The 18,210-nt window shown below is 45.5% G+C and overlaps 1 protein-coding gene across 1 annotated transcript in view; it reads right to left on the bottom strand.

Annotated features, from left to right (window-relative positions):
* The window catches only part of LOC110976488 (procollagen-lysine,2-oxoglutarate 5-dioxygenase 1-like), a 45,165-nt gene that overhangs the window by 10,011 nt on the left and 16,944 nt on the right, over positions 1–18,210 (bottom strand). The window contains exons 15-18 of the mRNA XM_022229794.2: positions 15,811–15,879; positions 15,198–15,302; positions 14,286–14,432; positions 12,267–12,392 (exon numbers count right to left, since the gene is read on the bottom strand). Of these exons, the coding sequence (XP_022085486.2) occupies positions 12,267–12,392; positions 14,286–14,432; positions 15,198–15,302; positions 15,811–15,879 (447 nt within the window). The remainder of the gene's footprint in view (positions 1–12,266; positions 12,393–14,285; positions 14,433–15,197; positions 15,303–15,810; positions 15,880–18,210) is intronic.

Here is an 18,210-nt window from a genome sequence, read left to right as displayed (position 1 = left end):
GTAATTACCAATCATACAGACGGGGGTTAAAATCCAACAGCTGGGACTACACTGTGTCCTTGGGCAAGCCACTTTACCCAAACATATACTTCCTTCTCTCCACTAAGGACTGAGAACGCGTACCCCATGTGTGAGGGCAGAGTGTGCATGAAGTGTTAGCATGATGCTGTATACTCCCAACAAGCTGAGTTGGGTGTTTGGGAATGTTTACACAGACATGATGAATAATAATGACGCAGGTTCCTCGATCATTACTCAGGGTAAGCACACAATGCGACTCCACAGTACTCTTCATACTTTAATACCTAGGGCAATTCATCCAATCTTGTTGGTCCACAGCCCATCGTGGGGCCTGTCTATCTTGATAAAGCACCGGCTGGCTATGTATGACCTTACACAGTAAGTGACATACCCACCAATCTCCAAATAAGGAGATGTTTGCAAACTTGCGGTTTAAAAAAGCACATCAAGCTAGTCAAGTCCTGTGCAACATGGAACAGTCTTAGAACTAAAAGATCACCCCCCCCATTCAAAGTACATGCTCCTCCCACTGCGTCCTCGTCAGATTGTGAACAAGTCTGGCAAAGGTTATCAAGTCCCCCCCCACGGGACCCCAGTTATGTCATATGATCCTCCCCGCCCCCTTTTCACCTTCCTCCACATCTCCCATGTCTCTCAGTGACTCACTGCACAGTCATGTTTGCCTCAGCTGTGTGTAAATATTCTAGGTTGACAGCCTGGCAAACGCACTACTCTGACCAGCTGTGACCCAGGAATGACCAACTGATTCCACAGAGGATGTAACAGCAGTAGACAAGCTTGGGGGGGGGCTAAAGGGTGGCCCGAATAGCTTACACCATCTCACTGTCTGTCGGGAGCAATTTAGCAACTTGGATTGTGAGCTGAAGATTATGACAAAACGAAGCGAGTCGTTCAAGCTGCAGGGTTGTATCCATCATCGATTCTTCCGGATAGACAGCTGGTTTTATGAATAAGTGGTCAGCCTAGCACCCTTGGTGAGTAATGGGCAAGATATCTGGGTAGAATGTGGTGGAGAAATTACCAGAAGTGCACGGTCACTAAAAAGATGAAGTACCTAATGATGTGCACTTTTGCCCTTGATACGGAAACTGCTTCAAATTTAGTCCCGGGTTCTCTCAAAAATAACATTCGTGGACAGGAAGCCAAGAGATTTCAGTGACAGATCCTGCAGAATATGAGATGACAGTTCTTCAGCATGTCTGGGGTTCAAATCCCAAAGAGCTGTTATTGTCTGGGATGTTTAGCCTCTCTTAATGCTTAATGTTTACCTTGTTCAGTACATCTTGGATTTATGCACATCAGGTACAGGGTTCACATCTCACAGAAGTAACTCTACATGTAATATTCTTTGGACTTGCTGAATGGCATTTCTTTTGTTCCACATGTCCAGGGTTCGAATCTCACCAATATACATGTACATCCATTGACCCATTCTTAGAATATTAAGATTCCTGAATTTCTCTCTCATCTAAAATGTCCAGGGATTGAATTTTAATAAGATTCCTGAAGTATTCTTAGGACATTCAAAGTCTTGAAGTATTTCTCTTGTAAAACATGCCCAGTGTTCAAATCTCACTAAAGAAGTGCGGATGACCCCAAAATAAGCCAAGGGTTGGTAAACCAATCTGAAGGTCATTTTCACCACACAGCCATAGGGTTTCAATTGATGTGACAATTTTTAGCCACCATTCCATGGTGAAAAAAACGCCATTCTGGGCCTGATTCAGGGTACACAAGGATCAGAAACGAGATATTTTTTCAAGTTGGCCTTAGTCACTCACATGTACCACTTCTCTCAGTGCCATTGACCACTGACCAGATGACGTCAGTCCCTAATTCTGCAGCAAAAAGATTCTCTATATGCGTGACAACTCTTCAAAAATCTTGGGGATGCTGTGACCAGATCAGACACTGGAGAGAACAAAGCGTTTGGCCCGGGAGGAACGATTCGGTCCTCCTCTCCCTTCTTTCATGCCTCGCTGTGCTCCCACAAGAGAGAAGCTCAGGAGTTGGAAAGTCCTTGAACTTTCTTGACTTGCCACTCATCATCGTTTTGCTCCTTCCCTCCTGGTTTGTGTTTTGGATGGGCTGCGGAAATCTGGATTATGGGTAGTCACTGGGGGGGGAAGCAGAACCTGACATCTGCATGTGAGCTGTTGATTTTTTTTTTTTGGTCTCACTGCTCATGGAAGGGAACAGTTACCATGCTGATGGGTGGAACTGGATGGCTCATGTTATAATTTTGGAGGTCCTGTCTGATTCCATGAGTACAGGGGGTGCATTCACATGTAGGATGACAGTTTTCCATTGGGTAGAGCAAAAATGTCAGGAAGTCTACAAACGGGGGGAGTTATCTGTGGACTACCCATGAGGACCAGTGAAAGTCCCTCTGAATCTGTGCACTGATTCATGTGGTACCAGTGACGTTTTCAACTGAATGTACACATGAGCTGTGCTAATGTGTTAATTAACACCAAGACTTTATTTCTTCACTCTTTATTGCCAGGGGGCTTCTGAACCAATCAAAATTCTGCACCCTCACACAAGCACGAGTAAATCTAGCTCATTAACCGATTCCTGCACAACTCACACACTGCACAACTGAACTAGTTATTATCCCAAGTACCCACTCTACAAAGACAAAATTCTTTGACCAGGGACCTTGAAAAGCAGCCCGGAAGACACGTAACCCTAGCAGGTCCAAGTGAAACCATATTTGTTCTGCCTTTGTGCAACACACAATCCCACAGCACAGGCAAAGATAATCAGTGAGTCATTTCAGCGGTGCATTTCAACTATTAAATCACACAAATGAAAACACTTTCTTTACGAATGGAAACATCATTCACCTTGTCCTTCAACACTTGAACTATTTTTGATAACCCATTTATGTACCGCGGTACCTAACAATTGCATAGGTCATGCACAACCTTATGGAAACCGGTTCAACTCTCCGTGGAAAGTGAAGTTCACCAAATGAATCTGACGAATCAATTTCTGAAGTGGTCCCTTATTAGTTTTCCTTTCTCCAAACTTCCCTTCCGCTCCGTAGATAACCTAATATCAAGATGTTACTCAGAATTTGACAGATTCAGATCTGTGAAGTCACAACTGACGTGCTGGTGATTTCCCCACCCACTCCTGGTATCCTGAAGGCGGCTGATGACACACTCTTCAGCCGGGGATAACGGAACTGACACAACATCGGTTCCCATCTTTGGCAGATCCTTTGAGTGAGTTCAGCTGATCTTTTCCGGAGTTTCGGAGACACCCCTATCCCGTCACGGGGAAACCCTCTACTTCTTCCATCTCAAAGTTCCAGGAGGATGCAAAGCTGTATCTACACATGTACATGTAACCCGTAAAGCAACGTTTTCAAGCAGCGTTTGTATATAAAATTTGTATACAACAGAGTGGACTGCAATTACGGTGGACTGGTTGTGAGAGGAGAATCAGGGGTGAGACTGAAGAAAAAATGACATATCCACGAAATAATCACCAGAAGTTTGAGGGTCCCACAGTAAACATAAATTTGCCTACGTTTATCAGCACCTCTTAAAATCCCTATTTCTTGTGCTTAATAAAAAAATAAATGAAATAAAATGAAACACAGAATTTCTGGATTTTAATAGAGATTGTTTAAAAAATCCTGAAATCGTGTAAAATTCTGACGACAAAGATCCTGAAATCAGGAAAAATCCTAACAAATCTCAACCTTCGTCCAAGAAACGATAACAAGCATTGACTTTCAGGGCTTTTAAATTCTAACAAAGGATGGAGTTCTTGCACGAATGGCTTTGCCTGCAGTACTTGTACATGTACAGTATGTGAATCTTGCATTGTTTTGGTTCTTCAAAAGAAGCAAACCTTCAGTGATTCAGCTTCCAACAGTCATCATTTGAGGGTCAGAAAACTCAAAATGCAGAAGATTCTGGACAAATTATGCTCTTGACTTGGAAGGTCCCTCAGTGACAACTGTTTCATTTTTCGCTGTCCACCCCTGAACGATACTTGATGAACACTAACTTTCAAAAGTTCCTGACCAATTATCCCGGTGAGGCTTGCCCGTAATCATCAGCAAATCCTGGGTGAGATTTGATGACAGGTAATCAGCCCAAACAGCTGGTTCAAGTTCTTCAAGAACAGAGACTCAGTCTAAGGCGCTGCATAGGTAAGACCAATAAAAAAATGGCCCACTCATCCCGACAGGAGCGCTTCCCTCAAACAAGACTTTCTCGACAAAAGACAATAAATCAAAGGCCAACATGAGTAAAGGAGGGTCGGGGGGAGGGGGTAACCGAAATTATCTCAGGGGTGCAGTCTCGGCAACCCCTTGCGACTCCCTTATTGCTCCCCTGCGGGGCTCTACTCGGGGCTCTACTCGGGGCTCTACTCGGGGCTCTACTCGGGGCTCTACTCGGGGCTCTACTCGTGTTACCAATTCCTCTATTGTGGAGCTCAACGCAAACATTTCCACACTTGGTCCAGATAGGGGGATCAGGATGTGTGCGTCTCATGGTAAATTCCTGAGCTGGGGCGGTCGCGCATATGGGTCAAATTACCACTCTGATTCTAGCTGGTTAAAAAAAGTCTGTCAACCGGGTTAATGATCATGGCTGTAGTTGCGAGGTTGCTTAATTTGTTCCCTCTTCCCAATCCTCCAAAACTTCCTCTTCACCTGCCCTCCCATTTCAACCATTACTTCCTTCCAGTCCTCTTTTCCAGTGCCTCATCTTAGGTCACAGGTAACTACAGTTCCTCCTCACCCTAGGGCCTAAAAGCTTGTCCTGATTTCATTCACCGTGTCAGTGCGCACAGAATTTGCCCTCTATAGCTACAATAAAGCAGATTGTATCACTGACGGTTCAAACTCTCAACTGCTACCCAAGCTTAATTTTTCAGTGCATGCGAACTCTCCACAACATACGTGTACATGTATTTCTAACTACTGGTAAATTACTGCTGGGTTTTGTGCACTTTCACACGAAAACTAGCTATGTCATAGCCACACACAAGCCAATACATATACACAATGCAACCTTCACTGGCTGTTATGGGTAAACGCTACATCACAATCTATTTTCAGTTAGGACTTTGCGTCTTCTACAGAACATGACCGTGAATACTGATAAGGGAAGATCCTACACCGGTACATGCAGCCAAGCACATTAGTCAGACACGAAGCAATTTGCAAAATCCTGCCGCAACGTTGTCACCTCCCAGCACATTCAGGGATATCAACTAAAGACAATGCTCAGCGATGTCACACCTGTTTGGAAATGCTTCTTTAGGAAAGATCTACAGGGAAGGGAATGAGACAAAGGTCACCCAGGGGCTAAAAATAAACCAGGAAAAGCTAGCGCTAAGACGATAGGGTACTGTCTGGGCCAAACGGTGGCCTCCAAGTGACCCCAAATATGTGACTACATTCTGCTCCTCTTGTTTCTTGGAATGGCAATAGCCGTCCTCCTCCTGGAAAACCTTAGGATTAACAGTCCTCCGGATTGTTGATGGAGATGCTGTGATAAGAGGACTACCGAAAAAAATGCATGAATTCAACATCCCGAGATGATAAAATACTAAAATGCTGGTCATCTTTTGTTTAATGACGTGGTAAATTTGACAAGCATTCTTTCCTCTCACTAAAGTGAAGCTTGAGGACAAAGGAGGTGAAATACTGAAAAAGTAGTTCCAAATTTTCAAAACATGATCTGTTTGATCAGACTATCCGTATTGCTTTTCAGTTCGGTTTGGTAAGTGTTGCTATTATGGTCATGTTAGGGTTTTACGGTTATACTTACGGGTACATAGAAATAATGACATCATACGATAAAATTGCATCTTTCAACAAGATGAATATTCCAGGCCAGCTAAGGGGGGCCTGGAACCACCGGAAATCTGTCCTCGCGATTAATTATGGATAAAGCAAATAGGCAACGTCCCATGTGCACTGAACAAAGCCATCCTGGGTGTTCAGGATGAGATCGTGTTGTCGGAGGGGGGAGGGGCGCATGCATCCGGGAATTAAATTGTCAACCAGCCTGCGTGATACAGCACTACTTGCAGTTTGTGTTCAGTGTGGATTTCCGGGGGGTCTTGCGGCACACTTTCAGATCATGCACCGTCGCTGGTGCAGCCAGGGGAGGGCACATGCCCCCCCCCCAAATTCCCAGTGCCCCCAGGTGCCCCCCCCACTGGAAAGAAAACAGATGAATGGATATTGAAAAATGCCAACAAAAACTTTCCCCAAGAAACACCACTGAAAGCTGATGCACCCCATAAGATGCTGGTGTCCCCGTTGTGCTCCCCAACTTGTATAAACCTAGCACTGTACACCATTGTGCACTGTGGATATCAACCAATGGTCTATCAAAAGATGAATGCCTGTTATATCTGTGCACCTGTTCTGATTACATGTACAGGTAATTACGCCGTTATGCCATCCAAAACTATGGGAAATTTGAAGCCATCTACCAGGTCTGCAGTGCTCGTGATTACGCTTTCTGTGGAGGCCAACTATGCCCGGTCAAGTGATCTGGTCACCTGACAGAGTATGGTCTGCTCAAAATGACGTCGGTCTTCAAAGTCGGCTTCTCTTGGCTTGCACACCAGGTCATATAGAATTTGCAAGCATACATACATGTATTGCAGATGTTGTTTCAGAGCCGTGGGCTCCATTCAAAAATGAATATTGCTCAGACCGTTCTTGGATGTAGTGAAACATACATGCATGTGGGATACACAGGCCATCTGTGTGCAACGTTTGTGGGTCTGAGATCGTTTAACTGTTTTGTCCACTCAGGGAGTCACATGTAAGACACACATTTCTATACAACCTGTGGGTGGCCTCTTATTCCCGCAGTGGGCATTTGCAACTGAGAGTTTGCGTGGCTGCCATCTTGCAGGCCAGTGCTTTCTGTTCTACAAGGTATGCACAAAGGAGGTCTACGTGTGGAACAAAAGAGCTGCCCTGCAAGACAGCCATCACGCAAAGCCTCTATAGGCCTGGCTTCAGCCATGAATATGCAAAAGATCATCACTCCAGGCCCATTGGCCTAATCAACAGCTCCTGGGATTACCAGAGTGGCCAAGTCATCCAACAATAGAATATCCCTGGTCAGAAGAGCTTAAGAGGATTAGAGAGTACTTTACTAGATGAGCCAGCCTTCTTATTGGGCATAACCACCACAATTAAGGATTAAGGTACAGGTGCACTTAATTGGTTTCTTTATTCAACCTCTTGACTTTGAAAATCAGCTTAGCCACCTAGGAAATCACCTGTGATGTGATCAGTGATTATAGATCCCTAGACAAACAGGAACCAGAAGGATACCTGGTGTTTGGACAGAAAAGTGCCCCCTTCGGTTTTTCCATTTCTGATGGCTCTAGCAGTTCTGAATCAAATTAGAAAACTGGTGTACACCAGATGCCTAAACCTTGTTCAACCTGTCTTTATTGAGTACAGACGTGAATACGTCATGCACACAGCTGTGTGCGAAAGACATTGGCCCAGGAGCCAGTGCCTAAACCAACACTCAAGTGTACTGCATTCGTTTGCACACTACTTCCTGGTACAAAATAACACCACACTTCAGTTCTCGGTAAGAGATCCTGGGTGGGCAGCTAATAGACCCTGGGCGGGCAACTAATAGACCCTGGGCGGGCAACTAATAGACCCTGGGTGGGCAACTAATAGACCCTGGGTGGGCAACTAATAGACCCTGGGTGGGCAACTAATAGACCCTGGGTGGGCACCTAATAGACCCTGGGTGGGCAACTAATAGACCCTGGGTGGGCAACTAATAGACCCTGGGTGGGCAACTAATAGACCCTGGGTGGGCAACTGATAGACCCTGGGTGGGCAACTAATAGACCCTGGGTGGGCAACTAATAGACCCTGGGTGGGCAACTAATAGACCCTGGGTGGGCACCTAATAGACCCTGGGTGGGCAACTGATAGACCCTGGGTGGGCAACTAATAGACCCTGGGTGGGCAACTAATAGACCCTGGGTGGGCAACTAATAGACCCTGGGTGGGCAACTGATAGACCCTGGGTGGGCAACTGATAGACCCTGGGTGGGCAACTAATAGACCCTGGGTGGGCACCTAATAGACCCTGGGTGGGCAACTAATAGACCCTGGGTGGGCACCTAATAGACCCTGGGTGGGCAACTGATAGACCCTGGGTGGGCAACTAATAGACCCTGGGTGGGCAACTAATAGACCCTGGGTGGGCAACTAATAGACCCTGCCAAATAAGGAAAGTATTTTGTAATTTTGAATGTTTTTTCTCAAGCAAGGTCAATGGAAAAACACGATTTTTTACAGCATCGTGTGCCAAAAAGTTGAATTGTTTGGCAATAATGGTACAGTCCTCTTTTAAGAAATTGGCGACCGGTTGTGTGTGAGACACATAAGACGAGATGGCAACTCAAAAAGGTTCGGTATAGGAAACAAAAAGTGACGGTGTTATCGGAGGAGCTTGGGCGTGTCATCAAATAAGAAACCTTTCCCAGACCGTCTGGGGTGAGCCCACCCAGTCTCTCAGAGGGGATTGGGACTTTGGATGGAACTGAGCAGGCCTGGATTAACTCCACTGGGTCTCTGTGTCACACTCTGGCTGATCACAATGAAAAGCGATTTGAGACGTTCTACTCCTCTTCTTTCCACTCCACAGAGAGCCCACTGGGCGAACTCACCCTCCAATGATGGCTAGTCTTCATGAGTTCTATGTTGCCTATTGTTCAAACCCTTAGATTCATAATTATACACGCATGAGCACAAATGGCCTAGGGGGCAAGGGCCATTGAAAACATAGAGGGGTGTGATTTTGAACATTTTTCTCTCAGGTTTTCTATCTTTGTTCAATTTTTTCCTCCTGAAAATCCCAATAAATTGTTTTTGCTTTTAGTTTCCAATCTAGGCAAGATTTTAAGCGCTCTGTAAAAAGACCTAACAATCTTGATCATTTCTGTGCACACGAGACTGGGTGGGAAAAATCCCGCTAAACTTAGAAGGTAACAGAAAAAAATTATTTAACGGGATTTTTTGAAGAAAAAAAAATGAACACAGATAGAAAACCTGAGAGAAAATTATAAAAACCACACCCCTGTTATTTTCAATGGCCCTTCCTGCCGAGGACATTCGTGCACATGCATACATAATTAAGAATATATTGGTGAAAAGGTCTATGAGGGTGTCACACTTCAGTCAGCAGGCTGCATCTGGCTTCAGAGATATATGGAAGGGCTGCGTAGCACCGTGATCAGAATATTGACGAGAATATCATATCAAATCAGTGCTCTGAAATATGTGATTGCCGAGCTTTCGGTAACTGAGTACCTTCTTCAGGGCAAACAGATTCAGTTCACATCTGGCTTCATGCTGATTGGGTTGAACGGGATTAGCATACTGAGCCCGGTACCCGAACCATCTGTCATTTGATGTCACACCGTACAGGGTGGTGGATTTCTACTGCTTTTACGATCAAATATCTTCTAGTCACACCAAGTATTCTAACTAATCGAATGAACATTCCTACGAGTACATCTAAATGATGCATTGCTTGAAGTGACTCAGGCTTAATGTCTAGCATCCTGGGTTCTTTATTTACACATGCACATTCTGGATTCCCCAGCCTATCGCCGTGTCAAGTGTCTACCCAAATTGACTGGGCGTTGCATGATTTTTCAGTGAGCAGTGGGTAGGACTGATAAGACGGTTACGACCATGAGGGAGAAGTGCCGGGGTGCTACGTGTAAATAGAGGAAGGAGGTGGGGGGGGCGGGGAATGAGGAAGACGCAGCGATACGCATACATGTACATGACAATTATCAGCTGGGGCTCCATATTCTGGTTTACACTCCTCTTGGGAATTCTTCAGGTCGTGAGCGTGTGAACGAATCAAACAGTGTTCCAGATTCCGTGACGATAAAGGAAAACTCGATCAAGTGCTGAGATACTGCAGAGGCCGAGAGGTAATTTAACGACATCCCTTCTGACAGCCCTCAAGGATCTTGAGTGCTGGAGATAACATTAATATTAAACTCGGAGAGAAAGCGTCTTCTGGAAAGCTTGGAAATATCCCATGAAACCAGAAAGTAACCCCTGTAGATTCCCACTTCATCCCTGACCCGAATATCCACAAGGAAGTTTGGAAAGAATTTTGCAGGATTTAGGAGGCAAAAAAAAAAAGGCCAAGAGTACTTTGTGTGCAGCTGGATGCTCCATGAAACTGTCCAGAAGAATAAGCCGATGGATTCTGGGGAAAGCACAAGACTGTAGCAAGTAGCAGTTCCTTGGGAATTTACCTCATGCATAGGGTATAGGTTTGTCTGATCATCAGCTGAAATGTACGGCATTCTGTGTACAAACTGATCAATGTATCAATATTCATCGTGATTGGCCTCCACGGACCTAGTTTTCACACTGGAGAGCTAAGTTACCCCATTCAGACTATCTGCTCCGAGTTGAAGAGCGCCCTCCACAGCACAGAGCAGACAATCCGGTGGGATGTTGTCCAGTAGAGCTCGTGACACGCCTGACGCACACACTAAGACCATGCATTAAAAAAAAACCTGGTCACAAGGTCTGCACCAAGTGTGCATAAAACTACGCCAGCACACAGTGAGTTCCCACCAAGGGACCATCGTATGTAAAGCACGCCCTCTCGTGTTCCTGCTCCGGGCGGATGTGGGCAGTACTATCAAGCACTGGTATTTCAACAGCAAACACGCCTACACTCGCATTGCCTACACTCGTATGTACAAGACACGAAGACATGTGTAAAGCCGAAAAGAGAAAAAGCTCTTCTTCCAAATTCCCTCTCTCTTCAATTTTGACAGCCCAACCTAAAGCTTTTTGGGTGGAAAATGTTGGGAAAATGTGAACTTAGAAATACAGAAAAAAGGTGTCTATTGAGAAAAGGTACGTCTGACTTATCCATGCCAGCACCCGGTCCCCTTTAACGCTGCTGCTGAACCTGAGACCTCCCATTTTGGACTTTAATCACCTCTACCAATACACTACATAGCAGTGTTACATTTGCCTGTATCACAAGTCCCTGCAAGTCCCAGTAAGTCCATCACAAGTCCATCGCATGTCATTTAGTCTTAAGCCAATGCACAAGCTATTCACATAAACTGTGATAAAAGCATTCTTTTGTCATTGTTCACCCTGTTACTTATGACTGGCCTTGTGAAGGGACTTATGATTGGCCTTGTGAAGGGACTTGTGACTGGCCTTGTGAAGGGACTTGTGACTGGCCGTGTGAAGGGACTTGTGACTGGCCGTGTGAAGGGACTTGTGACTGGCCGTGTGAAGGGACTTGTGACTGGCCTGGTGAAGGGACTTGTGACTGGCCTGGTGAAGGGACTTGTGACTGGCCTCGTGAAGGGACTTGTGACTGGCCTGGTGAAGGGACTTGTGACTGGCCGTGTGAAGGGACTTGTGACTGGCCGTGTGAAGGGACTTGTGACTGGCCTTGTGAAGGGACTTGTGACTGGCCGTGTGAAGGGACTTGTGACTGGCCGTGTGAAGGGACTTGTGACTGGCCTTGTGAAGGGACTTGTGACTGGCCGTGTGAAGGGACTTGTGACTGGCCGTGTGAAGGGACTTGTGACTGGCCGTGTGAAGGGACTTGTGACTGGCCTGGTGAAGGGACTTGTGACTGGCCTCGTGAAGGGACTTGTGACTGGCCTCGTGAAGGGACTTGTGACTGGCCTCGTGAAGGGACTTGTGACTGGCCGTGTGAAGGGACTTGTGACTGGCCGTGTGAAGGGACTTGTGACTGGCCTTGTGAAGGGACTTGTGACTGGCCGTGTGAAGGGACTTGTGACTAGCCTTGTGAAGGGACTTGTGACTGGCCTGGTGAAGGGACTTGTGACTGGCCTTGGAAGGGGACTTGTGGAAAGGACTTGTGATGGACTCAAATACAACACTCCTAGCTAGACAGCTGAATCTCACAACCGAACTTGTGTTTCTAAATATAGGTGGGTGTGCTCAGTCAAATTGTGCAACAAAATATTGGACATGAAGTTAAGAGTCTTCCGAACAACCCGTGTTATTTCCTCACACAGTAAATAATTGGGAAATTATATTCTAAATGTTAAAAGTGAAACCTTTGATTCTCCGTGCATAGAAGCTTAATTGACTGATATACGGTAGATCAAACACTGGGATATGTCAGCCCTTTTTAGAGGAATTTGAAGATTGGGTGACCTACCTCGTAATCAACTCCTCTGGTGTTGAGGGCGACGTTGATAGTATAGGTGGAGGAATCATGGTGGGGTCTCAAGGCTGGTTGCTCGTCAGGTCGGTAACGCACAACGAAGTTCATGATAGCATGTGCCTGCAAAGATTTAAATCGAACTACCAATTGAAACGGGCAAATTCCCAATCTCTCAATGACAAAACTATAATAAATAAATAATATTAATAATTTATTCATTTATAAAGCGCAAATTTCATATAGATATGTTCGAATGCGCTGTACAATGAAGACATTAAGCATGGAACAATGAATACATTTAAACATGGTTGAGCCAATAGCATACAAGGGCGCCTGAGGCAGCCACCAAACTACCCACATTCACCAACATCAATAAAGGGGAGACAGTTAGAAGCAGTTACAGTTTTAGAGGTGGGAGGAAAACCCCAGAGGAATATTCTGGGTAAAACCCACGGAGTCAGGTAGGGACTGAAAACCCAATCCACATGTGGACCGGGCCGGGAATCGAACCTGGGACCACAGAGGTGGAAGGCGAGGAAAGAACTACCTTGCCAACCTGAATCCCCCAAACTATTCAAGCATCACATCTTTTGAAGACACTACTGTGGTTGTACCTTGACTCATTAAGAATGTTTACTTTTAGGACCCTTCCTGAATCCTCCAAAATCCTCCGTCATGCATCAGGCTGGGTGGCTAAGGTTTGATCCATCACACGTTATCACCAGCTGTGCAGACTGAAATATTCCACAGCAGACATAGAGACGATTGGTGGCGCAAACATACCCGTTCTTTGGAGCAGTTCTGAGCATGCGTGTGGTGTTCTGAGAATGAGTGCATTATTGTGCGCATGCGCACATTGTTCCGAGCATGAGCACGTTGTTCTGAGCATGCACGCATTGTTTTGAGCATCCGTGCATTGTTCTGAGCCTGTGTGCATAGTTTTCTGAGCACGGCAATACTGTGAAAAAGGATCGGTATGTCTCTTCCCCTCTTTGTCTCAAAGTCTCTCATTAAGGGGATGTTCACACTTGCAAGATAGCATATAGGCACTGATGCAGGCCCCACGTTGCACCCCAAGGCGTGTTCAAGAGCCCACAAATTGATCATTGACGGATGTAGCCTGACTTTGTGGAGTGCCCACTTTGCACGTAACACTCAAGGGAAAAGTAATCAACGATCCATCAGTTGCATTTTTATTGCACTTTCCAATCAGCCGGCCACAGTCAAAGACAGATCTGAAACCCTCAAATTAAAACACTCAACGATCACTTGGTCAAACTCCCTTGGTAAAAAAGTACAGGTAATTAGCTTAATAACAGTGACCTTCGTTACGTGTCAAAGCAGATGCTTGATTCCAAACGAGGTCAGATGACAACTTCATCCTCTTTTTGGGTCGTGTAATCGGCTGGTCACAGGAAGTGAGCCATTAAAAAAAACCTAAGTAAGCAGTGAACTCTAATAAGCAGTGACGAGGTGTACGCGAGCCAAAAGTGATCGCACCTGACGAGCGTGAGTGAACTCTTACACAGCTTTTCATCTTCTGCGCCCGTTGCAAGCGCCGATTACCCCCGCGTCTTAACCCGTTTCCTTCCAACAAGGGCTGTACGTGTTCATCCTGCACGAGTCATCTACGTTCTGAGCACGTCTTTGGCATTAACGGTGGCAATTTTTTTTCAGCAGGGGTCAATTGCGAGGTGTTAATGACATTCTCTGCGATTTCACAAGGTTCTATGGTTCTTACATCACAACCCACCACTAGTGGACTAAATTCCTATTTAAAACATTCCGGTTTCTTATGGAACACTATGATTTCTTCATTTTCATATTTAGACATAGTGACTAGCTACAGCTAGGACGGACAAACAGGTCTGTAGGTTGTGGCTGAGAATGGGTAGTTGTTTCCAAAGCTGTAGCCAGAGCTGTAACTTTTGGATTGGCTAAATATTATCAGAACTCCAAATACTTAATGTCACGGTAATGCTCGGGGATTATCTTTCTGTGTGGTCTACTCACTCGTGAATCGTAGCCTTGGTAGAGTTTTTCAGCGGCTGGTTTGATGAACTCTCGCAGGAAGTACAGGAAGTGGCGTTCGTAGTCGATCTGCCGCATGTGGATGTCGCGCGTCGGAACGTTCTCGTATCCACCTGCTAATCTCGAATCCTGCAAAGATGAAGGCGTCGCAATTTAACAACTGAGCAAAAGGTTAATCAAACTTAAAGCCGCTTCAATTGCCAATCTTGACACCAATGTGGCCTAGTGACCAGTGTTTGGAACTGATGGTCACAGGGCCGGGGGTTCGAATCCAACTGCTGGCCATTAAGTTGTGACCTTGGACAAATTACTTCACCCCTGCTTGCCTCTCTCCACCCAGAAGCATGGGTACCAGCATTAGCTAGGGAGTAACCTGTGATGGACTCGCATCCCATCTAGGGGCGTAGGGTAGGGAATAGTCATATTCTCCATACCAAGGAGAGCAGAGCTAAACCCCAACCTGATATGAGTCACAGTGACCTCCTAATGCCAATTCAATACCACTCCACTGCTAAGCTTACCCGCGGTCAAACTTGTAAGACAAGATGTTGAGCGTTTGTGTTCAACTGAAAAAACTTGGAAAATCTTTTGGCATTAGCTAACCGATTCCAATTTGGTAAGACATTAGGCACTGCAATCACTGACTTCAACACGTAAATAAAACCAAGATTTTCCCAATTTTTCTCCTATTGTAGAACACGGCACTCTCTTCAGCTCAACACAGGATGTGATGTCTGTAATCCCGTCTTCTATGTACATAATTGAAGCTTTCGTGCCAAGAACACGGAGTGAGGGGGGCAGCAGCAAAGACGACAAAGTTTACTTTTTCTGCAGGATATTCGCACTGAAGGAAAAAAATTTAAAAATAAATAAAATTAAAATGGGATCGCTTACTTCGTTTTTGCCGCTGGACCATTTACCAAAGTACTCCATTTCCTCAATCAGCTTGGTGATGAACTCCTTGGTGAAAATCGGGAAGGTGTAAACATCCGGACAGACCTGAAACAGAAAGAGAATATCACTATTAAACAAAAAAACTGAATGCAAATTTGAAGTCTTTTGCTGCAACTTATCGACGTTCAACTCTGTCGCAAAGCTGTTCTTAACATTCTTTAAACTGTGATGGATAAAGATGTTCTGACTGAGCCACCATCGGAACACAAGACCCTTACACAATGGTTCCAGAGCGTCATGAAGGAGCTATCCATCCCTATCTTCAAGTTCTCAGTCAACCGTAGTGGCTAAGCAAAATTTGCAAAAGTGGTTGAAACTGGCATGCACCTTTTGGAGGTGCTCAAAGCCTGCAGGCAACCAAGTTAAATACTTAAGCTTCATTCGACCCTGTGCTGAGGTTAAAAGGACACAGAGCGGCATGCATGACCTGGCCGCTTTTTCAACTTCCATTCACAGATAGGGCAGTTGACTGGACGTTAACTCAACTGATAATTCATGCAGCTACTGAACTCTGACATCTGACCTCTAGGTCAAAGGTCTAAACATAGTGTACCTGCTTGACCTCGACCCCTGGCTCCAGAACTTGGTAGTAGTCAGGGTGAATGAAATGATCCTCCCAAACCTGAAGGGAATTGGAAACAAGACAGAAAAATGTTCAGCAGAACCACTGAAGACTGCATAAGGCTGATTCACAATAGCGCACCTCAAAGAGTTTGTAATGCATTGACCAATAACAGGGCAAGAAATCTGTTGACCCTTTCCAAACACGCCTGGGTCAACAGATTTCATGCACTGTGATTGGTCAACGCACTGCAAACTCTTGGTGGCGCACTCTTGTGAATTGTTGTAGCATTAGCCTGGCACCCTGTTTGATTCCAGGAAGCATCCTGCCAAAAAACAGTGCTGGACATGGTCAAGATCTCTTGAGACCTTCACAACTCAAGACCAACACAAGACCAACAGTCTGAATTCAAGTCTGAAGCTATTCAAATGAACTGCAATAAAAGCATTCCTTCGTCGCTGTTCACCGTTACTTGTGACTGGCCTTGAGAAGGGACACTGGCCCAAAACAGTCCTGATTTAACCACTCCCTGCTGAGGATTTCGGATCCGGACACGTATGCTTTATATGCGTGGCCGGGGTCTACACACTCGGACAACGGGAACAGGGCCTTGTAACAAAAGACCATACTCGGAACAAAAGACCAGGCTGCTGGGAATTACCGACATTTTCGCCTCTCAAAAGTGGAGATAATCCAGCCTTGTTTCGAAACAGTATACCAGGGTTTGGGGCATTTAGAGTGAGCGGATTCTCATTGGGTACAAAAGCGCTCCACCACCGCAGCAATGAGCCACACAGCACTGCTGCATGCTAATCTGGCCCCTATTGAAAAGAGGTCAGCAGCACACTGAGCCAGGTTCGTGAACAAAAGAAAGTTATATAACAGGGCACAATCTGGGCTCTTTTTACAAGGCTGCAGGCCTGGCTGAAATACTCAGGCATCAATAGAATTCATCTGTCAGGCTAGAGGGGCCACCAGACAGTCCTTCACGTGGTTGTAAGTGTCCAGTAAATGAAGATAGGAATTTTTAAAGAATTTTGAAGACAGAAAAAAAATGATAAATATCCCGGCCCAGCAGCATCAACATTGGTAACTGCCCCGGCAGGAAGTGGTTAATAGACACTCACTGAACTTGTGAGTTTCATTTTGAAATGCCATTTTTTCCCCTTTGGGTTTGCAAATGGCAGGCCAGAACCTGTCTCTCATCATTCCTCACAGTCATTTTAAGTCACGGAGAGTCCACATTAAACCACTTGATTCAAATTCACTTGAATAAAGGTACATTCCATTAGTGTCGGTAATAAAACGGCCATTTCTGCTGGTCAAGAAATGAAGGAAATGACACTTTAAGTCAATAAAAAAAACACCACCAGGTCCTTTTTATGAGCAAACTTTTTCACTTGATCAATGTCTGTCTTCAGATCTTCAATGTTGGCAGCCGGATCTTAGCAGACCCTGGAAAAACGTTTTCCATTGGGAGAGACTGAATCCGAGGTGGGAAAGAATGGTGGAATGTAGGGGGGGAAAAAAAGTAAGAACGAGAACGGCGAGAGAGAATGATCTGTACTCCCATGCTGTTTGAATCCAGACAACATGAAAAGGCTGCCCTTGGCAGTCAAATCCCATTGGGCATTGGGTTGGCAAACTGGGTCACGGGAACACCTTTGCAAAAGAGTGAAAAAAACTTCATCACTCCCTGATGAAGGGTTGGAATATGCCAAGGGACTGAAGTGAATCTGACAGCCCCCCGGGAGGGAGACTTTATGATTGGGAGGGGGGCTGACTAACAGGAAACTAACTTATTACAGTTTGTTTGCAACCTCCCAGGTCTGCAAGGTCAGGCAAGGTCACAGGGGGGGCCTAAGGGCAAGGAAAGGATTGCGACCCTTGTGACAAAAGTGGGGCAGCGATGAAAGGAGGCATGAATTGCGCAGGGACGGGACTAACTTGATGTGCAGACAGAATTGACGGACGCCTTCAGAGGCCATGACGGTCCTTCAGAATTGGATGGCTTTGGGCCACTAGACGGCTCCATTCACAGAAATAACAGCACCATGCTTTACACACAACTAGCATATTGCAGTTGACACAATCTGCAATCACTAGTGCTTACTAACTATTTCGTCTGCAGATTTGAAACATCGATGTAACCCTCTCTGTCACAGGCTCTGGATTGAAACATTTGGTCTCGGTAGGTTTATGCTGTTTACCAAAAGTTGTTTTTGGGCAAAGCCTTTTGCAACCCCTCGGGAAGTTCAGTTTTGTGACTCTGTCAGTGGCCAGGGCTGTCTTGACAGGAAATCTGGTCTGAAATTTGGCAACATGAACAGTTCAAATTGGTACAAATGAAGAATCCCACTGTTAACACAGAGCAGCAAAGTTTGTCAAGAG

This window comes from Acanthaster planci, linkage group LG16 (assembly GCF_054643075.1).
Source record: "Acanthaster planci isolate LZ-2023a linkage group LG16, COTS_SCS, whole genome shotgun sequence".
Lineage (NCBI taxonomy): Eukaryota > Metazoa > Echinodermata > Asteroidea > Valvatida > Acanthasteridae > Acanthaster > Acanthaster planci.
Note: the sequence above shows the minus strand (reverse complement) of the source record. Positions and strands in the feature narration are given on the sequence as shown.